This window comes from Procambarus clarkii, chromosome 51 (genome assembly GCF_040958095.1).
Source record: "Procambarus clarkii isolate CNS0578487 chromosome 51, FALCON_Pclarkii_2.0, whole genome shotgun sequence".
NCBI lineage: Eukaryota > Metazoa > Arthropoda > Malacostraca > Decapoda > Cambaridae > Procambarus > Procambarus clarkii.
In genome coordinates, this window is record NC_091200.1 from 9,910,827 (window position 1) to 9,928,759 (window position 17,933).

Below are 17,933 nucleotides of genomic sequence, written 5' to 3' on the forward strand. Positions count from 1 at the left end.
ACCCCCCCCCCCGTTTGCCAGATGAATGAGCGGCATTGGTGGTGACGTCATACTTGTTTCCTTGGTTTTGATTGGGGAGTTCTGTTATTAGTTCGGCTTTCGGTTTGCAATTTATTTGATCGGCAGTAGTTTGTTTTGGAATTCCTACCTTTGTGGATGCCTGACCTGGTAGATGGCAGACAACGACTGCTTCCAATTACATGGGGGTGTCTTTAGGCCATTGCTCCTCGTGCCTCTCTTGAGGGAACCAGGTTCTGGCTCTGGTCCCCAGTAGGCCTAGAACTCCTTCGATCAGCCCGGTATAGCTCTGGGGAGCCGAAGAGGCTCTCCACAGAAAAACGGTTGAAACAATTTGAAAAATGGACAAATGCCATAAAGGTTCGTTCAGTCTTTGTTGGGTAGGCTACTCCATTATTGAGAAATAAATGAAAAATACAAAACAAATGGAACACATTTGAAACACAGAAAGATTGTCATAATGGAGCAGCCTACCCGACAAAACTGAACAAACTTTTATGGCATTTGTCCATTTTTCAAACTGTTTCAACTGTTTTTTTTATTTAAGAAACATGGAGCAGCCTACCTGCTGAACACCGAACAAACCTTTTTGACATTTGTTCCGTTTTTCAATTTTTTTTTTTTAAGAAACATGGAGCAGCCTACCTGACAAACACCAAACGAACTTTTTGCTATACAAAAAAGAAAGAAAAAAAAAATTGAACAAATTTGAAGAAAGAAAAATGTCATAAAGGTTTGTTCAGTGTATGTAAGGTAGGCTACTCCATTATTTAAAACATCGAATATCATATTGATGTTTTTCGGTGGTAGAACGGATTATTTCTATTTACATTCTTTTCAATCAAGAACTTCGTTTTGAATGACGTCAGTTTCATATGACGACCACGGCGCCGGAATGGATTTAAGTCGTTATTCGAGGTTCCACTTTACTGTATATTGAACGACGTAGGACGAGAATTGAGGTGAGAACTCCACAAAGAGTAGACGCATTTCGGTGGTGTTGCGCGCTCACGGGTAACCCTTGGCCAATTTATGAGTTTAGTGTGGGTGGCACACCAGGCTTTTGGACTTCAAGTGTATACCCTGTATATTCCTGTAGGGAATTCTATTGCAAACAAAAGATACCAAAATTAATGCCGTAAGACAAAAATTGAGGTGAGAAAACTTAAAAAGAGTATACAGTACACATTTGAGTCTAGTCGCGTGCTCATGGCCAACCCTCAGCGCACCTTGAGGTAGTCTAGGGGAACGTGCGGTGGGGACGGGAAAGTGTTAAGGCAGTTGCTGCCAACTCATCTGATCTGTGTAGTGTATAATTTCCTCTTGAAAATTTCAACATTTCTTATATCTGCTATAAGAAGAGCCTCTGATGTTCATATAGTGTTTTATGATTGTGCTTATGGTACCTTTACTCTTCACCAGGCCAATTTTATACATACCATATCTATCACACTGTTTTTCTACCATATCTATCACACTGTATCAAAGATGAGGTCACACTGACCCAGGCAGGAACTAACAATGTCTCTAAAGGAGCAGGATGTTGTAAGGAAACTATCAATTAGCCTAATCTCAGAAATGTTAAGTAGCTATATAAACTTTTACCAATAAAATAGAATACCTCTCTGTCTAAAGTAGAAGGGCAGAAAGAAGTTTGCGGCTAAAACCTTACCAACTTTCCAAGATGACAAATGGGGTATGTAAGTGAAATAGGCCAGTTGAGGGCTGGCCCCAGTGTCACTGTTTAAGAAATATTGGCATCTATGTCATCCTCCCCCCCCCCTGCAATTTTCATGAAGTATGAAATCTAAGATGTGTTTTCCATAGAGTTTTCAGCATTTGTTTTTTCTTTGGTGCTTTGTAATATTATATTTTGAGAGAAGGTAAGAGGGGATGTTGGAGGAGAATGAAAGAGAGGGCAAATAGAGAGAAAGAGACTAAGGAACATCAGGGAACTGTCCCGCACCTAGTAAAAGATTTAATAATTATCTTACCTCCAAAGGAAGTCTGGTATCAAACTTATAGCAAGTTTGCATTATTCTGTCAATTTCTAATAGGCCCAATATTTGTTCGACTGAGGGCTCCTTGAAGAGGTTAAAACCTGAGGACAGGACACCAAAGTGAGCAATAGCTGCATCACCCCAGAGTACTGGTTCATAGTTGCCCATGTAGCCTTTTCTTTCATAAGCATGTAAGAGCTGTTGAGAGGTCAAATAAAACTAAGTTAGTACATATGTCTCTGAATATAGTTTATGGGGTAAATCCTTCATTTCTACTAAAAATCTATTAAAGTATTCTAATATAAGCTTCACTATCACTGCAGCTAATAAAATATAAAACAAAAATTGCATCTTTTCAGGCAAATACAGTATGATAAAAATGTGAAAATTGTCTTAAAAATGAATTTTGGAACCAATGAATCAATGATGTTTAAGGGGATTAGTAAATGAAAATATTAATGTTTGTTACTTTCAAGATGCGTTGATCCACTGCTGACATAGAGGCTCCATATGCTCCTAATAAGATGGGAACATGGTGCTCTCTGCATACTTTCTCCTCACAGTCAACCAAGGTTTGCTGCAGGGCAATCACTTGTTCTGTCAACATAAAACCAGCGTTGAATGTAATAAAACGCCATTTTCTGGGTGAGACTCGGAGGCTCCCCGGAGCTTATCCAGGCTGATACGGCTGAAATGGATTAGACTTTGGCATCAGTCAGTGTGAATGGAGTCCATAGGCCTTGATTATCTTGAGATGATTTCGGGGCTTTTTTTTTAGTGTCCCTGCGGCCCGGTCCTCGACCAGGCCTCCACCCCCAGGAAGCAGCCCGTGAAAGCTGACTAACACCCAGGTACCTATTTTACTGCTAGGTAACAGGGGCATAGGGTGAAAGAAACTCTGCCCATTGTTTCTCGCCGACACCCGGGAACGAACCCGGGACCACAGGATCACAAGTCCAGCGTGCTGTCCGTTCGGCCGACCGCCTACCAGGGACCACAAGCCAGAACCTGGCCCCTTCAGAGAGGCTCAAGGAACAATGGCCTATAGAAATTATTTCATTACATTCATTACATTCAACGCTGGTATTCTGGGGAAAGCCTTTTCCGCTCCTCGGAGCTACTTACCAAAAGACAAAAACAAGAGCGGTTGGCGGTCGAAACTCGCCTCTCAATGTTAAGTCGGGACATCTGGCTGCAACCGCAGACCCAACTGTTGAGCTGACAGACCCGACTAGGCCCCGGAACATTGACCAAGTAGCGTGCAGCCAGGACCTTGTTCGACCACCAAAAACCCCACGCCCTGAATGTCAGCCCAAAACACGTTACCGAAGACGGCAGCAGAAGCAGCAAACTTAAGAACGTCGTGGGCACGGGGATAGACTGCAGGCTGGGTAGACCGAATAAAACCGTGATGACCCGAACCCTGGAACAGGGAAGGGAAAACCGGATCAACCCAGAGCGTGTCCCCAGACACAGAAGCCGTGGTGCACAAATAACGGCGGAGAGCCACAACCAGACACAACACATGATGCACCCCTGACCTGACCAACCATGCATCAACAACCCAAGGACTCTTCTGGAAAGCTGCTGTTTCATTCTTCACCAGAAAAGAAGGAGATGGCTACAAACGAACAAACCTATCACCAGAGCCAAAAAAGCAGAAACCCCTGCGCCAGAGGAGAGCATGAAACTCCCCATCCCGACCCCCAAAGGCCAATTCCAACAGGGAAAGTGCCTTGGAGAAACAATCCTGAACCAAAGGGGCCACAACAAACTGAGGGGAAGAGAGGAAAGACAGAACCCTGTCCAATGACCAGCCTCAGGCGGCGCATGAGCAGGCCGGAGGTGAAACAACGCCTGCGAAACTGCGCAGAAGTAACATCGATGCCGAAAGCAAGCTGCAGCGGCTCTGCCAGCGCCGCACGATACGAGGTGACAGTATTCGGCATAAGATGACAGTCCTGAAACAGCCACGAGAGAAAGGACAAGACCACCTTAACAAAAAGTGAAGTACACCTATGAAGAGACAAAAAGAAATGGAAAGACCGCCAAAAAACTTCATACTGCCGCCGAGACGAAGCACGCAGGTGGGACACCATTAACGAAGCCACCTGATCACAATAAAGATTGTGATAGACCCGAGTCAAAAATACCAGACGTGAAAACTCGAGGAGAAGATTGAACCAGCCACGTAACGGACCAGACTGGACCGATCATCTGAAAGAGGCGGAGCTGTGAAAACCCCTGGGTTTGGACACCGAGCAAGCAGTGCCTGAAATCAATGCTGGATCGGCTACCAAGGAGCCAAAAGGACTACTCTCTCCTGGTAAGTCTCTAAGTGAGCTAGGATCTGGAGTAACAGCAGAACCGGGGAGGAAAAAGGTACAGGTAACCCCACCTTGACCAATCCTGCCGAAAAGCATCGACCCCGACGGCCTCGCAGTTGGGGAAGGATACCATATATACCGTGAGACACCTCGACCACGCCGACGCGAAATGATCCACTTCTGGGACCACGTTTGTCCGGCAGAGCCAACTGAATGAGTCGGAGTTGACCGTAAATTCCGAGGACAGGGAAATGAACTGAAACAGGCTGTCCACCAGGACATTGGACATCCCCCAAACGTGAATGGCCAGGAGAGCCAAACTCAGAGAACTCAGCAGATGAGTCACTCAAAGCGACCAGCCCCAAAGGGCCAAGGACCGCATTGAACCTCCTCGGTTCAGGAAATGAACCACTGGGGTGCAGTTCAAATGGAGCCTGATCGTTGATCTGCGAGTGACCCGAACCCTCCGAAACGACATCCACATTGCCACAAACTCCTGCACCGTGCTGTGGGGCCGATGGAAGGTCAGACCCCACCGCCCCTGGCTGGCCTGGTGAGCACTGGTCATAAAGGCCCAGCCAAGAGATGACGTGTCCATGAACACATTGAGCGAGGGCTTGGGTAGGTGCCAAGGCACTGAACCCAAAAAGACTTGAAGAGGAAGCCGGCGACACAGCAGCCGACACAAGGCCCCAGGAGGCCGAACCCAGCAGTTGTGAGAGAAGCGGAAGGAATGTCTCCGAAGGAACCAGAACAGCCAACGAAGCCAAACCCGACCCGGCAGGTAGACCATCATGGCAAAATTTAGGCTCCCGCACAAACCTCGAGCAATGGTCGAGTGACCCAGGAGCAAGGAAGTGGTCTGAGAGCTCCACACAAGACCCAGCCAAGTGAAAACCAGCCAAGAAGCGGAGAAAACTTCGCTTCTTGTAACAGTAAGCCTCCATCTTTAGGGTAGGGTAGGCCCCACTGGACCCCTCGTGGGGTCAAATGGGGCCCAAGGTCAGCCTCTCCCTAACCCCGGGAAAATCCACACCAAGACCTGGGGCTGAGTCATCCTCCAAAGCCCCGGCCTCACAAGATAAAAACGGGGCAGCCGGAAAGGCAGGAAGGATGGGGGCCCATTGGTCAGACCCGTTGCCACAGCTGGAGGAGCCGACTGAAATGCCTCCGTCGCGTCCCCGGAAGGCACAACCCCTGAAACTGCCCGAGTCTTAGAACCTTCAAAACCCTGCCCCGACCCTGACCCTGACCCCAAAGCCCTCAGATGCTTCAGAGCTGGAAGCAGGGGGGAGGGACCAGAATGAACCAAAGCAGGGGAAAAACATGGGGGTGCAGACTGAACCAAAGCCGAAGTGACCAACACCCCCCAAGTCCGAGTCCCTAGAAGCAAAACGAGGCAGCCTCGGGGCTTCCGAGGTAGCAATCAACCGAGCGGGTTGCAGCAACCTAGGCATGCTATATCTAGCATTGCATGCTATATCTAGCATTGCATGCTATATCTAGCATGCAACGCCTGAACTGCCTGCCCGGATAGTCATCAGTGGTCTGGGTGAACTGAATCACAAACAAGCAGCAAAACTTCCAGGACTCTGGGTCGAAGGTGTCACCGACCCAACAGGCAGCATGACGGAGGCAAAAACAGTGAGAGTCACCCTGAGACAAGGTAACAGAGCAACCCTCAAACTCACACAAGGCGAGAGGGGACGCAGGAGTTGCATCCAGCGGACCCCTTGCCCCCCCAGGTTTGCATTTCCCAGGGCCCTTAGACTGGTATTGCTAAGGGTAAGCCCAGGCAGGGTACTGCAAACCGGTGCCCAAGTCTATCAAACTGATAAAAACTGAACCCCTGGGACGTGTCCACTCACGGGGGGCCAAGTAGGGGGTACCACCCAGAAAGAGATATAAATCTAAGTTATAGATTGGGAACAATGAACCAAAGGCAGACCCCCCCCTGCACCTGGCAAGAAAACAAAAACAAAAGAAAACCACACAAGAGGACAACATACCCAGGCAGAACAGAGCCGGCTGCTATAATAGGTTCAAACGAGCTGTGCGGTACCCCGTGCCTCTACAAGTGTAAACTACCTACCCCTTACCCTAAGGTAAACAAGGGAGGAGGAAACCTCCCAGCACACTTAGGGCGGTCAATTACTGAGCAGCAAAAGACCAACAGAGGAAGACCCCAAGGTGACTTGTGGGAGATTACTCCAAGCCCCAAGGGCGGTATTTACAGGACACTTAGGAAAAGGAACCCTAAGCGCATGCAACCTGAGTATCTAGCTCACGTACCACCCTGAAGACAGCACTAGACACAAGGCACAGCACTGAGAACAAGAAACAGGAGCTGGAGTCACACGACCAAGCCTCAATCACATCAGCTGAGAACTGAAGGTGTGGGTAGCCACTGCAAGGGGTCTGGGGCTCCCCCCTTTCCCCTCCCAGGGAAGGGGAAGCTGCACAGATGGCAGCGCAGCAACATGGTGATGTTATGCTTGTGTGCTTGTTTTTCTTTGGGGAGTTCTGTCCACTTATTTGATTTTTAGTAGTAGTTTCAACCAGAATAGGAGTTTGTTTTGGGATGCTTACCTTTTTGGGTGCCTGACCCAGCCGATGGCAGACATACCTGCTTGATGGGATTCTGGGAGTTCTTCTACTCCCCAAGCCTGGCCCAAGCCAGGCTTGACTTATGAGAGCTTGGTCCACCAGGCTGGTTGGACCAACATAGAATACTCCAAATCATATGTGCATTTCTATAGGCTACTGCTCCTTGTGCCTCTTTGAGGGGGCCAGGTCCTGGCTCGAGGTCCCATGTAGGCCTAAGAACTCCCTTCACAATGATGCCAAAGTCTAATATATCCATATCAGCCTGGATAAGCTGGATAAGCTCCAGAGCTGAAAGGGCTCCCCTCCCAGAAAGTATTGCTAGCATTGACTCTTAAAAGATTATTTAAAGGCTCATGAAATTCACTTGTGTGTAATAAACAAGCAATGAGGTTTTAGGAAAGATTTGCTTTCAGGATACAATACAGTATACAGTCCATAATATGACAAATTATACCAAATTTACTAAATTTAAGGCTATGCAGTCTTAGTTCTTGAATTTTGAAATTAAATACTACTATCATATATCCATCATACACTGTAAAGTTAGTAAAATACTGTACAGAAATACATACCTTTGAGTCTTCCCCATTCCCTCGCTTTATTAAACATAAGAGTGGGATACTGTGAGTGTGCCATGACCATTTCATAAAGAGTAATTATTGGCAAAGTATTCTCGTCTTCATTTACACTTCTTTGAATGTCTTTCTTATATATAATTTCACACAAGAGGCTCAAAATGTGTAGCAGGTCAGGCCCTAAACTCTGGTCATTTAAACCATTACGTAGTACCTGTGGAGAAAATATTTATTGTAATAAAGCATTGATTGTAATTAAACCCCCTATTTCTGGGCTATGCTTTGGTAGCTCCCCTCACCATACATCACTGTGATAAATAGGACAACTGTAATTACCTATGTGAGAAGGTGGCCTCCACCACCTTCTAACCTAACTTGTTCCAACCGTCTACCACTCTGTTTACAAAAGTTAATATTTTTATATTTCTCCGGCAGCTTTGTTTCGTTAGTTTAAATCTACAACCTCTTGTTCTTCAAGTTTCGGGTCTCAGGAATTCTTCCCTATCAATTTTATCAATTCCTGTTACTATTTTGTACGTAGTGATCATATCGCCTCTTTTTCTTCTATCTTCTAGTTTTTGCACATTTAACCCTTAAACTGTGCATTTTATTTATTTATATATATATACAGTATATATATATATATATATATATATATATATATATATATATATATATATATATATATATATATATTTATATATATATATATATATATATATATATTTATATATATATATATATATATATATATATATATATATATATATATATATATATATATATATATATATATATATATACACAGTACAACCTCGATTCAACGTACCCCGATTCAACGAATCTCCGGCTACTTTTCAGGCCGAATTTACTCACCCGGTTCGACGAACAATGGTTCGCCGAAGCGAGGGATGTTCGGATTTGCTTACGATGTCCAGACAGAGTTCACAGACTGGTGGAAAACTTTCCCATTCTATAACAGATTACAATTAATAATTCTCTCATATGACAAGTTGGATCACACAAGTGGATCACACAAGTGGACCACACAAATGGACCACACATGTGGACCACAAGTGGTCCACAAGCTTACGATTTTGGGACAGAGTTCACAGAGTGGTGGAAAACTTTCTCATTCTATCACAGATTACAATTAATAATTCCTTCATAAGAAGTTGGATCACACAAGTGAACCATATGAACCAAACACCAGCCAAAATGGTCCACACAAACACCAGCCAGAGTGATCCACACAAGTGAACAACTGAGTTTCCATGATTTTCGTTCACTGATTTGGGGCACACGTATCTTTGTACATTAATTTAAAGGATGAAGCGTGATTACCTAGCTACATGTGGTAAAATCTCCTTAAAGACATTTTCTGTGATGAAACAAGATGAGTGAGGGTGGACAGATAAGAGAATACTATACTGTAAACCTCACTTTACAGTGAGGTTTCACTCACTTTCGTCTGTGTGTCGTCATAGTTCAGTGACCCATGACTTTTGAAAGTTTCATATTAATAAATAATTTCTAAAACCAGTGTTTTAATAGCTTTTTATTATCCTAATTAAACTAAACTAAATAAAACCGAAAATATGCTGTAACATGATAGACATCTGCTCTTTGAGAAATTACTGTATGTTATTGGAACAACTCTAGCGTGAGTGGACGGGTCTAATCCCTGTACACACACCATGCTTGTTTCACCCCTTCCTCCCTCTCCCTCTCCCTCTCTCTCTCTCTCTCTCTCCATCCATCCATCCATCCATCCCCTCCCTCCATCCATCCATCCCCTCCCTCCATCCATCCCCTCCCTCCATCCATCCATCCCCTCCCTCCATCCATCCTTCCCCTCCCTCCATCCATCCATCCCCTCCCTCCATCCATCCATCCCCTTTCTCCCTCCATCCATCCAGAATTGAAGAAACAAATCAAGTTAAAAAAAAAGTTAACTGGGTCAGAGTTAGGGTTATCACCAAGTCGAGTCGGTCCCTTCACCACCACCGACACACCTCCCCCACCCCTACAGGCCATACACACACACACCCTCAAATCATCCATCCTTCCATCCTACCGTCAATCCATCTCCATCTTCTCCTTCCCTGCCTGCCTCTCCCTCACAAGCTCTGCCTGCCTACCTCCCTCCCAATCTCTGCCTGCCTGCCTCCCTCCCAAGCTCTGCCTGCCTGCCTGCCTCCCTGCCTGCCTGCCTGCCTCCCTCCCTCCCAATCTCTGCCTCCCTTCCAAGCTCTGCCTGCCTGCCTGCCTGCCTCCCTCCATCCCTGCCTGCCTCCCTCCCTCCCTGCCTGCCTGCCTGCCTGCCTCCCTCCCTCTCTGCCTGCCTGCCTGCCTGCCTCCGTCCCTCCCTGCCTGCCTGCCTCCCTCCCTGCCTGCCTGCCTCCCTCCCTCCCTCTCTGCCTGCCTGCCTGCCTGCCTGCCTGCCTGCCTCCCTCCCTGCCTGCCTGCCTGCCTGCCTGCCTCCCTGCCTGCCCATCCACCCACCAGTCAGCCATCTCTGACACAATGAGTGCATTTGGAGCCAACATGGTGCACGGATGTTCCTTGATTGTGCTGATATGTCCAACAAAGTCGCGGAATGAACACTCCAGCCTCTTGACAAATCAAAATATAGTGTTAAAATTAAAGTTGCAGTAATTTTAGTGTACAATAGTTTTCATAAACTTTATTGTAGTACTCAACATACAACAGAACTACTCAACACAGTGTTAATGGCATAATACACTACAGTATGTATTTACTGTACAGCATTCACAACTCCATGAGACTTCAAGATGGACTTAACTCCAACAATAAGGTAAATAACAAATGTAACAGTATTTGTTAGTAGAGTAATAATATATAGGTAAAGTATATAATATGATAATGCATTTTTATTGTCTACAAGAAAAATAAAGACACTGATGCAAACGGCTCCTGAAGGTCACCTCTTGCAACGAATCCAACGAACTGGGGTCGGTCCCATATAGTACGTTGAATCGAGGTTGTACTGTATGTATATGTATGTATGTATGTGTATATATATGTATGTATGTATGTGTGTGTATATATATATATATATATATATATATATATATATATATATTAGTATATTTTGGTAGCAGTCTTTCCTGTAGACATATATTATTAAATATGACCGATAAAGTAAGATTAATAATTCTAACACGAATTTTCTCAATCTTTCGTACATTTCTTTTCACTGTTAGAGGTAATTAAAAAATCAGAATGGAAGCAAGTCGACGAAGAACTCTGTAGGGTAAGGCAGGTCCTAGTCAACAACGGCTTCTCCAATGGTTTTGTCGAAGACATCATAAGAAGGAAAGTGAAACGCCATGCAACCTCTGAAGAGACAACTAACACAACACCTATACCCCCTATTAGACTATTTTACAGGAACTTCTTTTCCACAGCTCATAAAACGGAGGAAAGGGTCCTGAAAGATATTGTTAATAGAAACGTTATCCCTACAGACAAAAATCAGAGGACACAACTGACGATTTACTATAAAACCAGAAAAACGGCCAGCCTACTTATGAGAAACTCTCCAGACACAAAACAGAACGCTTTAAAAGAGACTAACGTCGTCTATGCCTTCAAATGCCCTCTTGGGGACTGTAAGCTCCAAAAAACCCAGTATATAGGCAAGACAACAACATCTCTTTCTAGGCGTTTAACGATGCATAAGCAACAGGGCTCCATTAAGGAACATATAATCTCTTCCCACAACCAAACTATCGCCAGAGAAATCCTAGTTGGATTATGCCTGAACGGTAGAAGTGAGTGCCCCCAAAGATACAAAGCCAGTGTTCTCAATGCTTATATTCGTCGAGCGCTTACCCACTGCTCTGAATGGAGCAACGTGAGTAGAGAGTTTGAAAGAGTAACTCAGGTATTGGTGAACAACGGATATAGCAACGCGGAAATAAACGCTGCTATAAGAAGACACTTGGACCGTTGGTATAATTCAGAACCTAGAACAGAAACCACAACACCCCCAATAAAATTATATTACAAATCAACCATGCACAGTGAACATATAAAAGAGGAAAGAATAATGAAAGAAATAATCCGTAAAGGAGTAAAAAGCACTACTCCTAACCAAAACATAAACCTGATAATATTCTACAAAACCAAGAAGACTTCCGAACTCCTTATCAAAAACAGCCCGAAGCCGACGGAGAACCCTCTACAGCAGTCAAGCGTTGTATACATGTACACTTGCCCCCACGAAGGATGTAACCTTCAATGTAAGTACATAGGTATGACGTCGACCAAGCTGACGAGGCGTTTGACATGCCATCTTCAATCTGGTGCCCCTAGGAATCACATGAGACAAGCCCATGACATTACTCTAACAAGAGAAATGTTGAACAAGAATACTTGCATAATAGACAAAACCCAAGATTCAAGAAGATTACAAATTCTTGAGGCAATTCACATAAGAATAGAGCGACCTACCATGAACACCCAAATCACGGAACTATTTACTCTACCCACCATGAGAGTAAGGACAAGACAAGAACATATCGATGCCAACACAGAAGACAATGTCCAACATAACAGGCCAATTACACTGGATTAATCTTTGTGTTTGGATAGGAGATGCCTCGTATGGGCCAATAAGCCTTCTGCAGCCCCTATGTTTATCCCTTATGTATCCCCCCCATGTTTTTCACCTTCATTGTATTATCACCTGACCTAATGCGGGTATAAAATCAACTAGTATTGTAAGATCTGTTCACTTGAGAATGAACCATGGAGGTTCGAAACGTCGTGCAAATTATACAAATAAGTGTAATACACTCTATAGTAAATCACTTCTTTTCTTCACCTTAAAAGTACGAAAATGAGTTTTGGAGAACTCCTATTTCAATTAAGCCCTGATGCTAAGAAAATAGTTAGAGGGATAGAAGCCCTAAACCAGAAAATAATAAATACAGAATATGCGGTCATATTCAATGAAACAGGTTTGAAAGAAAACCTGCTGCCAGTATACACCAATAAAAAAAAATATATATATATATATATATATATATATATATATATATATATATATATATATATATATATATATATATATATATATATATATATAATATATATATATATAATATATATATATAATATATATATATATCTATCTATCTCTCCCAGTCTATCCTTTTATTATTAAAATTGAATTTACTGAATAGCCCCTCTCGCTTTATCAACGTTTTAGGTCTATTCTGAGTATTGATGGTCGTTTGCACTTCAATGAGCTTGTGATCTGAGTATGTGGTATTTGATATCGTAATGTCTCTGATAATGTCTTCATTGTTCGTAAAGACCAGATCTAGAATATTTTCATTTCTCGTTGGCTCCGATATCTGCTGGTTGAGTGAAAATTTGTCACAGAATCTAAGCAGTTCTCTAATCTGAGGTTGGTTAGGTCCCAATAGATTTCCTGGTATAATATTATTATTTGCTATTCTCCATCTGAGACTAGGCAAGTTGAAGTCACCTAGGAAGATAATATCAGGTATCGGGTTCTCCAAATTATCAAAGCTATTCTCTATTTTGTTTATCTGTTCTGTGAATTCCTCGGCCGTTGCATCTGGCGGTTTGTATATTTGTTTGTATATTTAGTTTGTATATATACACTTATATGAATATGTCCGTGTAGGGAATTTTATTGCACCTCAGTAATACCAAATTTAATGCTGTAGGACAAGTGTGGAGTTGACAACCCTGAAAAGCGAAGAAACATTTTGTCGCTGTTTGGCGCTCACGGCTAGTGATCGACGTAGTTATTTATTTGGTGCTGGTCTAACTCATGCTTTGGTGACATTTTATACGTATGTTCTTCTAGAACATTCTATTGTGAACACATTGCTACAAAAATTAAATACGTACATCGAAAATTAAAGTCAGGACAGTGAAAAGAGTACACACTTTTTAGTGTTGCCGCTCGATCGCCCGAAACGCCGCACGCACATGGGGCAAGTTTATTTTTTTTTTGCGGAGAACGCAAAAGTGTTAAGGCAGCGCAGCACAGTGGTTAAAAGGGAGGGGGGGGATCTAACAATCATCAATATTGACAAAACAGTAAATAATATTAAAACCACAACATTTAATTTGACTCACCTTTCTTACAAATGATGACCATTGCTTGTTTGTTGTCAGAATACTATGACATGACTGTTTATCCACTTTGGGAAGAATTTCAACTATAATTTTAGATACACTCAGCAACAGGCTGGTATTCTGTTCCTCCTTGTAGTATGTGTTTTGAATGCAGCTTAGACAGATATGAAGCAATGCTAGATGTTCTTCTGGCAGATCAAATTTTGGCAGAACTGGCCCATTTTCAGACAACTTATAAAAAACTGGTATTAAAGATAACAACTTCTTTGGTGGAGGTTGCTTTAAGGTGACTATTTTTTCATACAGCTGGCAGCAGATCTCAGACATACAGCTTTTATCTGTAATAAGCACAATATAATCATATAATAAAATGCAGTATTTCATTACATTATACAGCATAACAATATAGACAATTAAGTGTAATGAACTCACCTTTCTGGAAGATCCTCAGTGCTCCCCAGAGATTAAGCACTGGTACTCCAGGGCTAAACCTGACCCATTAGGAACCTGTGAGCATTACTATTTACTGGGAGCATCTAGCCTCCTCATAGAGGTGGGGAAACGTGTAAGGATCAGAGATCAATTCACATTGAGGAAAACCAACCATAATTCAGTTTTGCTGCTGATGATGTTTGATTCCCTGCTCCCTGTGAGCCAGTCCCTGGTCCTGGATCCCTTGGAGGCCTGAAGTATTGGGCTAAGACTTGCAGGTACCAGGGTTAAGCTTGGGGAGCTACTGAGGGATCCCCTCCCAGAGAAAATATGAAAACTGTTTCCAGAACTATTAGTCATTAAACAATGCCTACCAATCATGCTTTTTTCAAGAGCAAAAGCAAAAATCTTGCTGGTTGCATCCTCATCGTCATCCATAGCAAGAGCCCACATCTTTATCTCATCAGACACCTTAGCAAGAGCTGCCTGTGATGTAGAAAGAATGTCATCTTCCTCCAGAAGCATTGCCAAGAGGGAAGCCTGGGCTGGCAACAATGTTCCATGCTTCTTAAGGCGCTTGATGAACACAGTACCATGTGGAGGGTGTAGCCTCACCAGCTGACAACACAACTCAGCACAAGGAGGCTGTGCACAAGCAAGGCACTTTATGTCATCTGAAAAAAATAGTCTTTGAAATATGATGAAGTCTTATCTCATAAAGATATACTGTAATCACAAATGTTTCTGGTGTACAGCATTTAAATCTAGACAAATAGGATATGTAGTACAAAGGAGTAATATTTCTTCAAAATGAAGGAGCTGAAGACATGCAAGGTGAGGATTAATGGTTTTTATTTATAAATACCTGCACCCTAGAATGCTAGCTTAACCCTTTAGTTGCGCAAGACATCATATGATGCGTTGAGTGACTTGCAGTAAATTGCGCTCGGCATCATATGGTGTTTTGGAGTACCGCACAAGACTTAAACGGCCCACGGATACACAGGGTTCACCACACCTTCATCAGGGCTCTTGTAAACAGACGCAATTTAAAAAAAAAATTGTGGGCCAAATTCCCGGGTATGAGGGGCCTCAGTATTGAGTGAGCAACCAATCCTGACGCAGGCAGCATGAGCTCACAGCACTGTTGTTCAGCTTGTGACCACAGCATCGCCTAAAAATGCCATAATATACTTGTTCATGCTATTATGTAGCGATGATATTATTACAGAAGACTCCTGACTGTGATAAAACTGACCAGGGTTCTGATAATAGCAGGATTGTGGTGATAGTTAGCACTGTGCTCCATGGAGGGAGGAGTAATGCTGTGGGAGGGAGGGTGGTGGCGTTGTCTTCTGACTGTGTGTGGCCACCTTTTATTGACTGCACTCATCATACCAGCTTAGTGGTTCGCTATGGTGAACACAAATGTAGATACTTATATATAACGTGTGTATAGAGGGTATAAACAGCAAGAGGAGTAGGTTGGGAGTCGCCATTTTGGTGAGGGCGGTGGCGTCGTCTGCACGATTTATCATGTTTACTGGTGACCACGATGGTCTTTGGGCACCATACCAGTTTACTTGTACAAGTATGGTGAATAAAACAGGTAGATACTTATATATAATGTGTGTATATAGTGTAATAACACCACAAACAGTAATGTTGGAGGAGAAATATTAGTGCGTCTGGCCATGAGGGCGGCCGCCACCAGCTGACTGTGTGAGTAGCTACGTCTTTGTGCCTTTACTCACCATACAAGCTTAGATGTACAGTTATGGTGGTCAAAACATGTAAATACTTATATATAACGTCTGTATATAAAAGCAAAAACAGTATGGTGGGAGGAGAATGGTGGCAAGTCAGGTGAGGTGAGGTGAGGGAGGGAGGGAGTGGCAGCCAGTGGCGGGCTGCCACTGCCACTCAGCATACCAACTTAGTGGTTCGTTATGGTGAACACAAATGTAGATACTTATATATAACGTCTGTATATAGTGAATAAAAGCAAAAACAGTATTGTGGGAGGAGAATGTGTGAGAGTCAGGTGACTTGAGGGAGGGAGGAAGTAGCAGCCAGTGGCGGGCTGCCACTGCCACTCAGCATGCCAACTTAGTGGTTCATTATGGTGAACACGAATGTAGATACTTATATGTAACGTGTGTATATAGTGAATAAAAGGAAAAACAGTATGGCGGGAGGAGAATGTGGGTGAGTGAGGTGTTGAGGGAGTGAGTGGCAGCGAGTGGCTGGCTGGTGTGTGGCGGTCACTCCTCTTTACTTTTTTACTCATAATAGCAACTTAGTGGTTTGTTATGGTGAACAAAACATGCAGATACTTATATATAACCTGTGTATATAGTGTAATAATCGACAAAGTATTTGTTCACTGTTTGATGAACATAATTGAATCAACAATATGCACACCATATTTTTGAGTACAGCAATGATTCACTCATTTTATTATATAAATATATCACACTACACACTATTGAATAATATTACAGCAAAAAACTACAAAAAATCAATCAGACATTGAAATAATTAGGTAATTATCTCTTTGTGGCAACTCCGGCCTGACAGCTGGCGAGCAACAGACCGTCTGGGATGCACGCTGAGTCAGCGCCTGTTTTTTGCCAGACTTCCCCGCCCTATAGCGGACAATATATGCCTTATGATTTTTTTTATTATTTTTCCCATGATCAGTGAACACAAATTAACAGGTTTAGAAGATTTTTTTTTTTTTTTTGGTATGCGCCTGTGGGTGACACATGCTAAATAGCCAGGCGCCATTTAAGGGTTAATATCACATAACACTAACATTTATATATTGCAATCCACACTTCCATGGAAATAAACATTTCATTCACCTGGGCTTTAAGAGACACGAACCACGGACCTCACAGATGTGAGGAAGAGGCTCTGTCCACTCAGCTGTGAGCAGTCTTAATAAGGAAAGATTCCAGAAACAACTCTGCCTCACACGTGTGGGGTCCGTGGTTCGAGTCTCCTAGAGCCCACTTGAATGAAACTACCATTTATAGTATTTACCAGACATATTTGAAGTACAGTGGAACCTCGATTAACGAATTTAATCCGTTTTGGCACCAAGCTCGTAATTCAAAACAAATTTCCCCATTTAAAATAATGAAAATAAAATTAATCCGTTCTACCGACAAAAAACATCAATATGATATTCGATTTTTTAAATAATGGAGCAACCTACCTGACATACACTGAACAAACCTTTATGACATTTCTCTTTTTTTCAAATTTGTTCAATTTTTGTTATTTTTCATTTAAAAAAAAAATGGACCAGCCTACCTGACATACACTGAACAAACATTTATGACATTTTGTCTTTTTTTCAAATTTGTTCAATTTTTTTACTTTTTCATTTTTTATAGAAAAAAGTTCGTTCAGTGTATGTCAGGCAGCTCCATTTTGTATAAAAAAATAAAAAAATAAAAAATAAAAAAAAAATTGAACAAATTTGAAAAATGGAAAAATGCCATAAAGGTTCGTTCAGTGTTTGTCAGGGCAGCTGAACGTCCAGCAAAGCCAACTGTAGGAGGCTGCGTCGAACATCCACTCCATAGAAAGGGGAACAAAACGGGACAGGCCGTTGGCCAAGACGTTGGACACTCCCCACACGTGAACGGCCAGGAAAGCCAAACCCCGAGAACTCAGCAGACGAGTCACCCGAAGCAACAAGCCTGAAAGAGCCAAGGACTGCATCAAACCCCCTCGGTTCAGGCAATGAACCACCGGGGAGCATTACGAATGGAGCCAGATCGTTGACCCGCAAGTGACCCGAATCCTCTGAAGCGCAA

The 17,933-nt window shown here is 43.1% G+C and overlaps 1 protein-coding gene across 1 annotated transcript in view; it reads right to left on the bottom strand.

Annotated features, from left to right (window-relative positions):
* The window catches only part of LOC123774597 (nucleolar pre-ribosomal-associated protein 1), a 44,121-nt gene that overhangs the window by 12,452 nt on the left and 13,736 nt on the right, over window positions 1–17,933 (bottom strand). The window contains exons 6-10 of the mRNA XM_045769002.2: window positions 14,478–14,777; window positions 13,672–14,009; window positions 7,525–7,741; window positions 2,488–2,615; window positions 2,013–2,216 (exon numbers count right to left, since the gene is read on the bottom strand). Coding sequence (XP_045624958.2) covers window positions 2,013–2,216; window positions 2,488–2,615; window positions 7,525–7,741; window positions 13,672–14,009; window positions 14,478–14,777 — 1,187 coding nt within the window. The remainder of the gene's footprint in view (window positions 1–2,012; window positions 2,217–2,487; window positions 2,616–7,524; window positions 7,742–13,671; window positions 14,010–14,477; window positions 14,778–17,933) is intronic.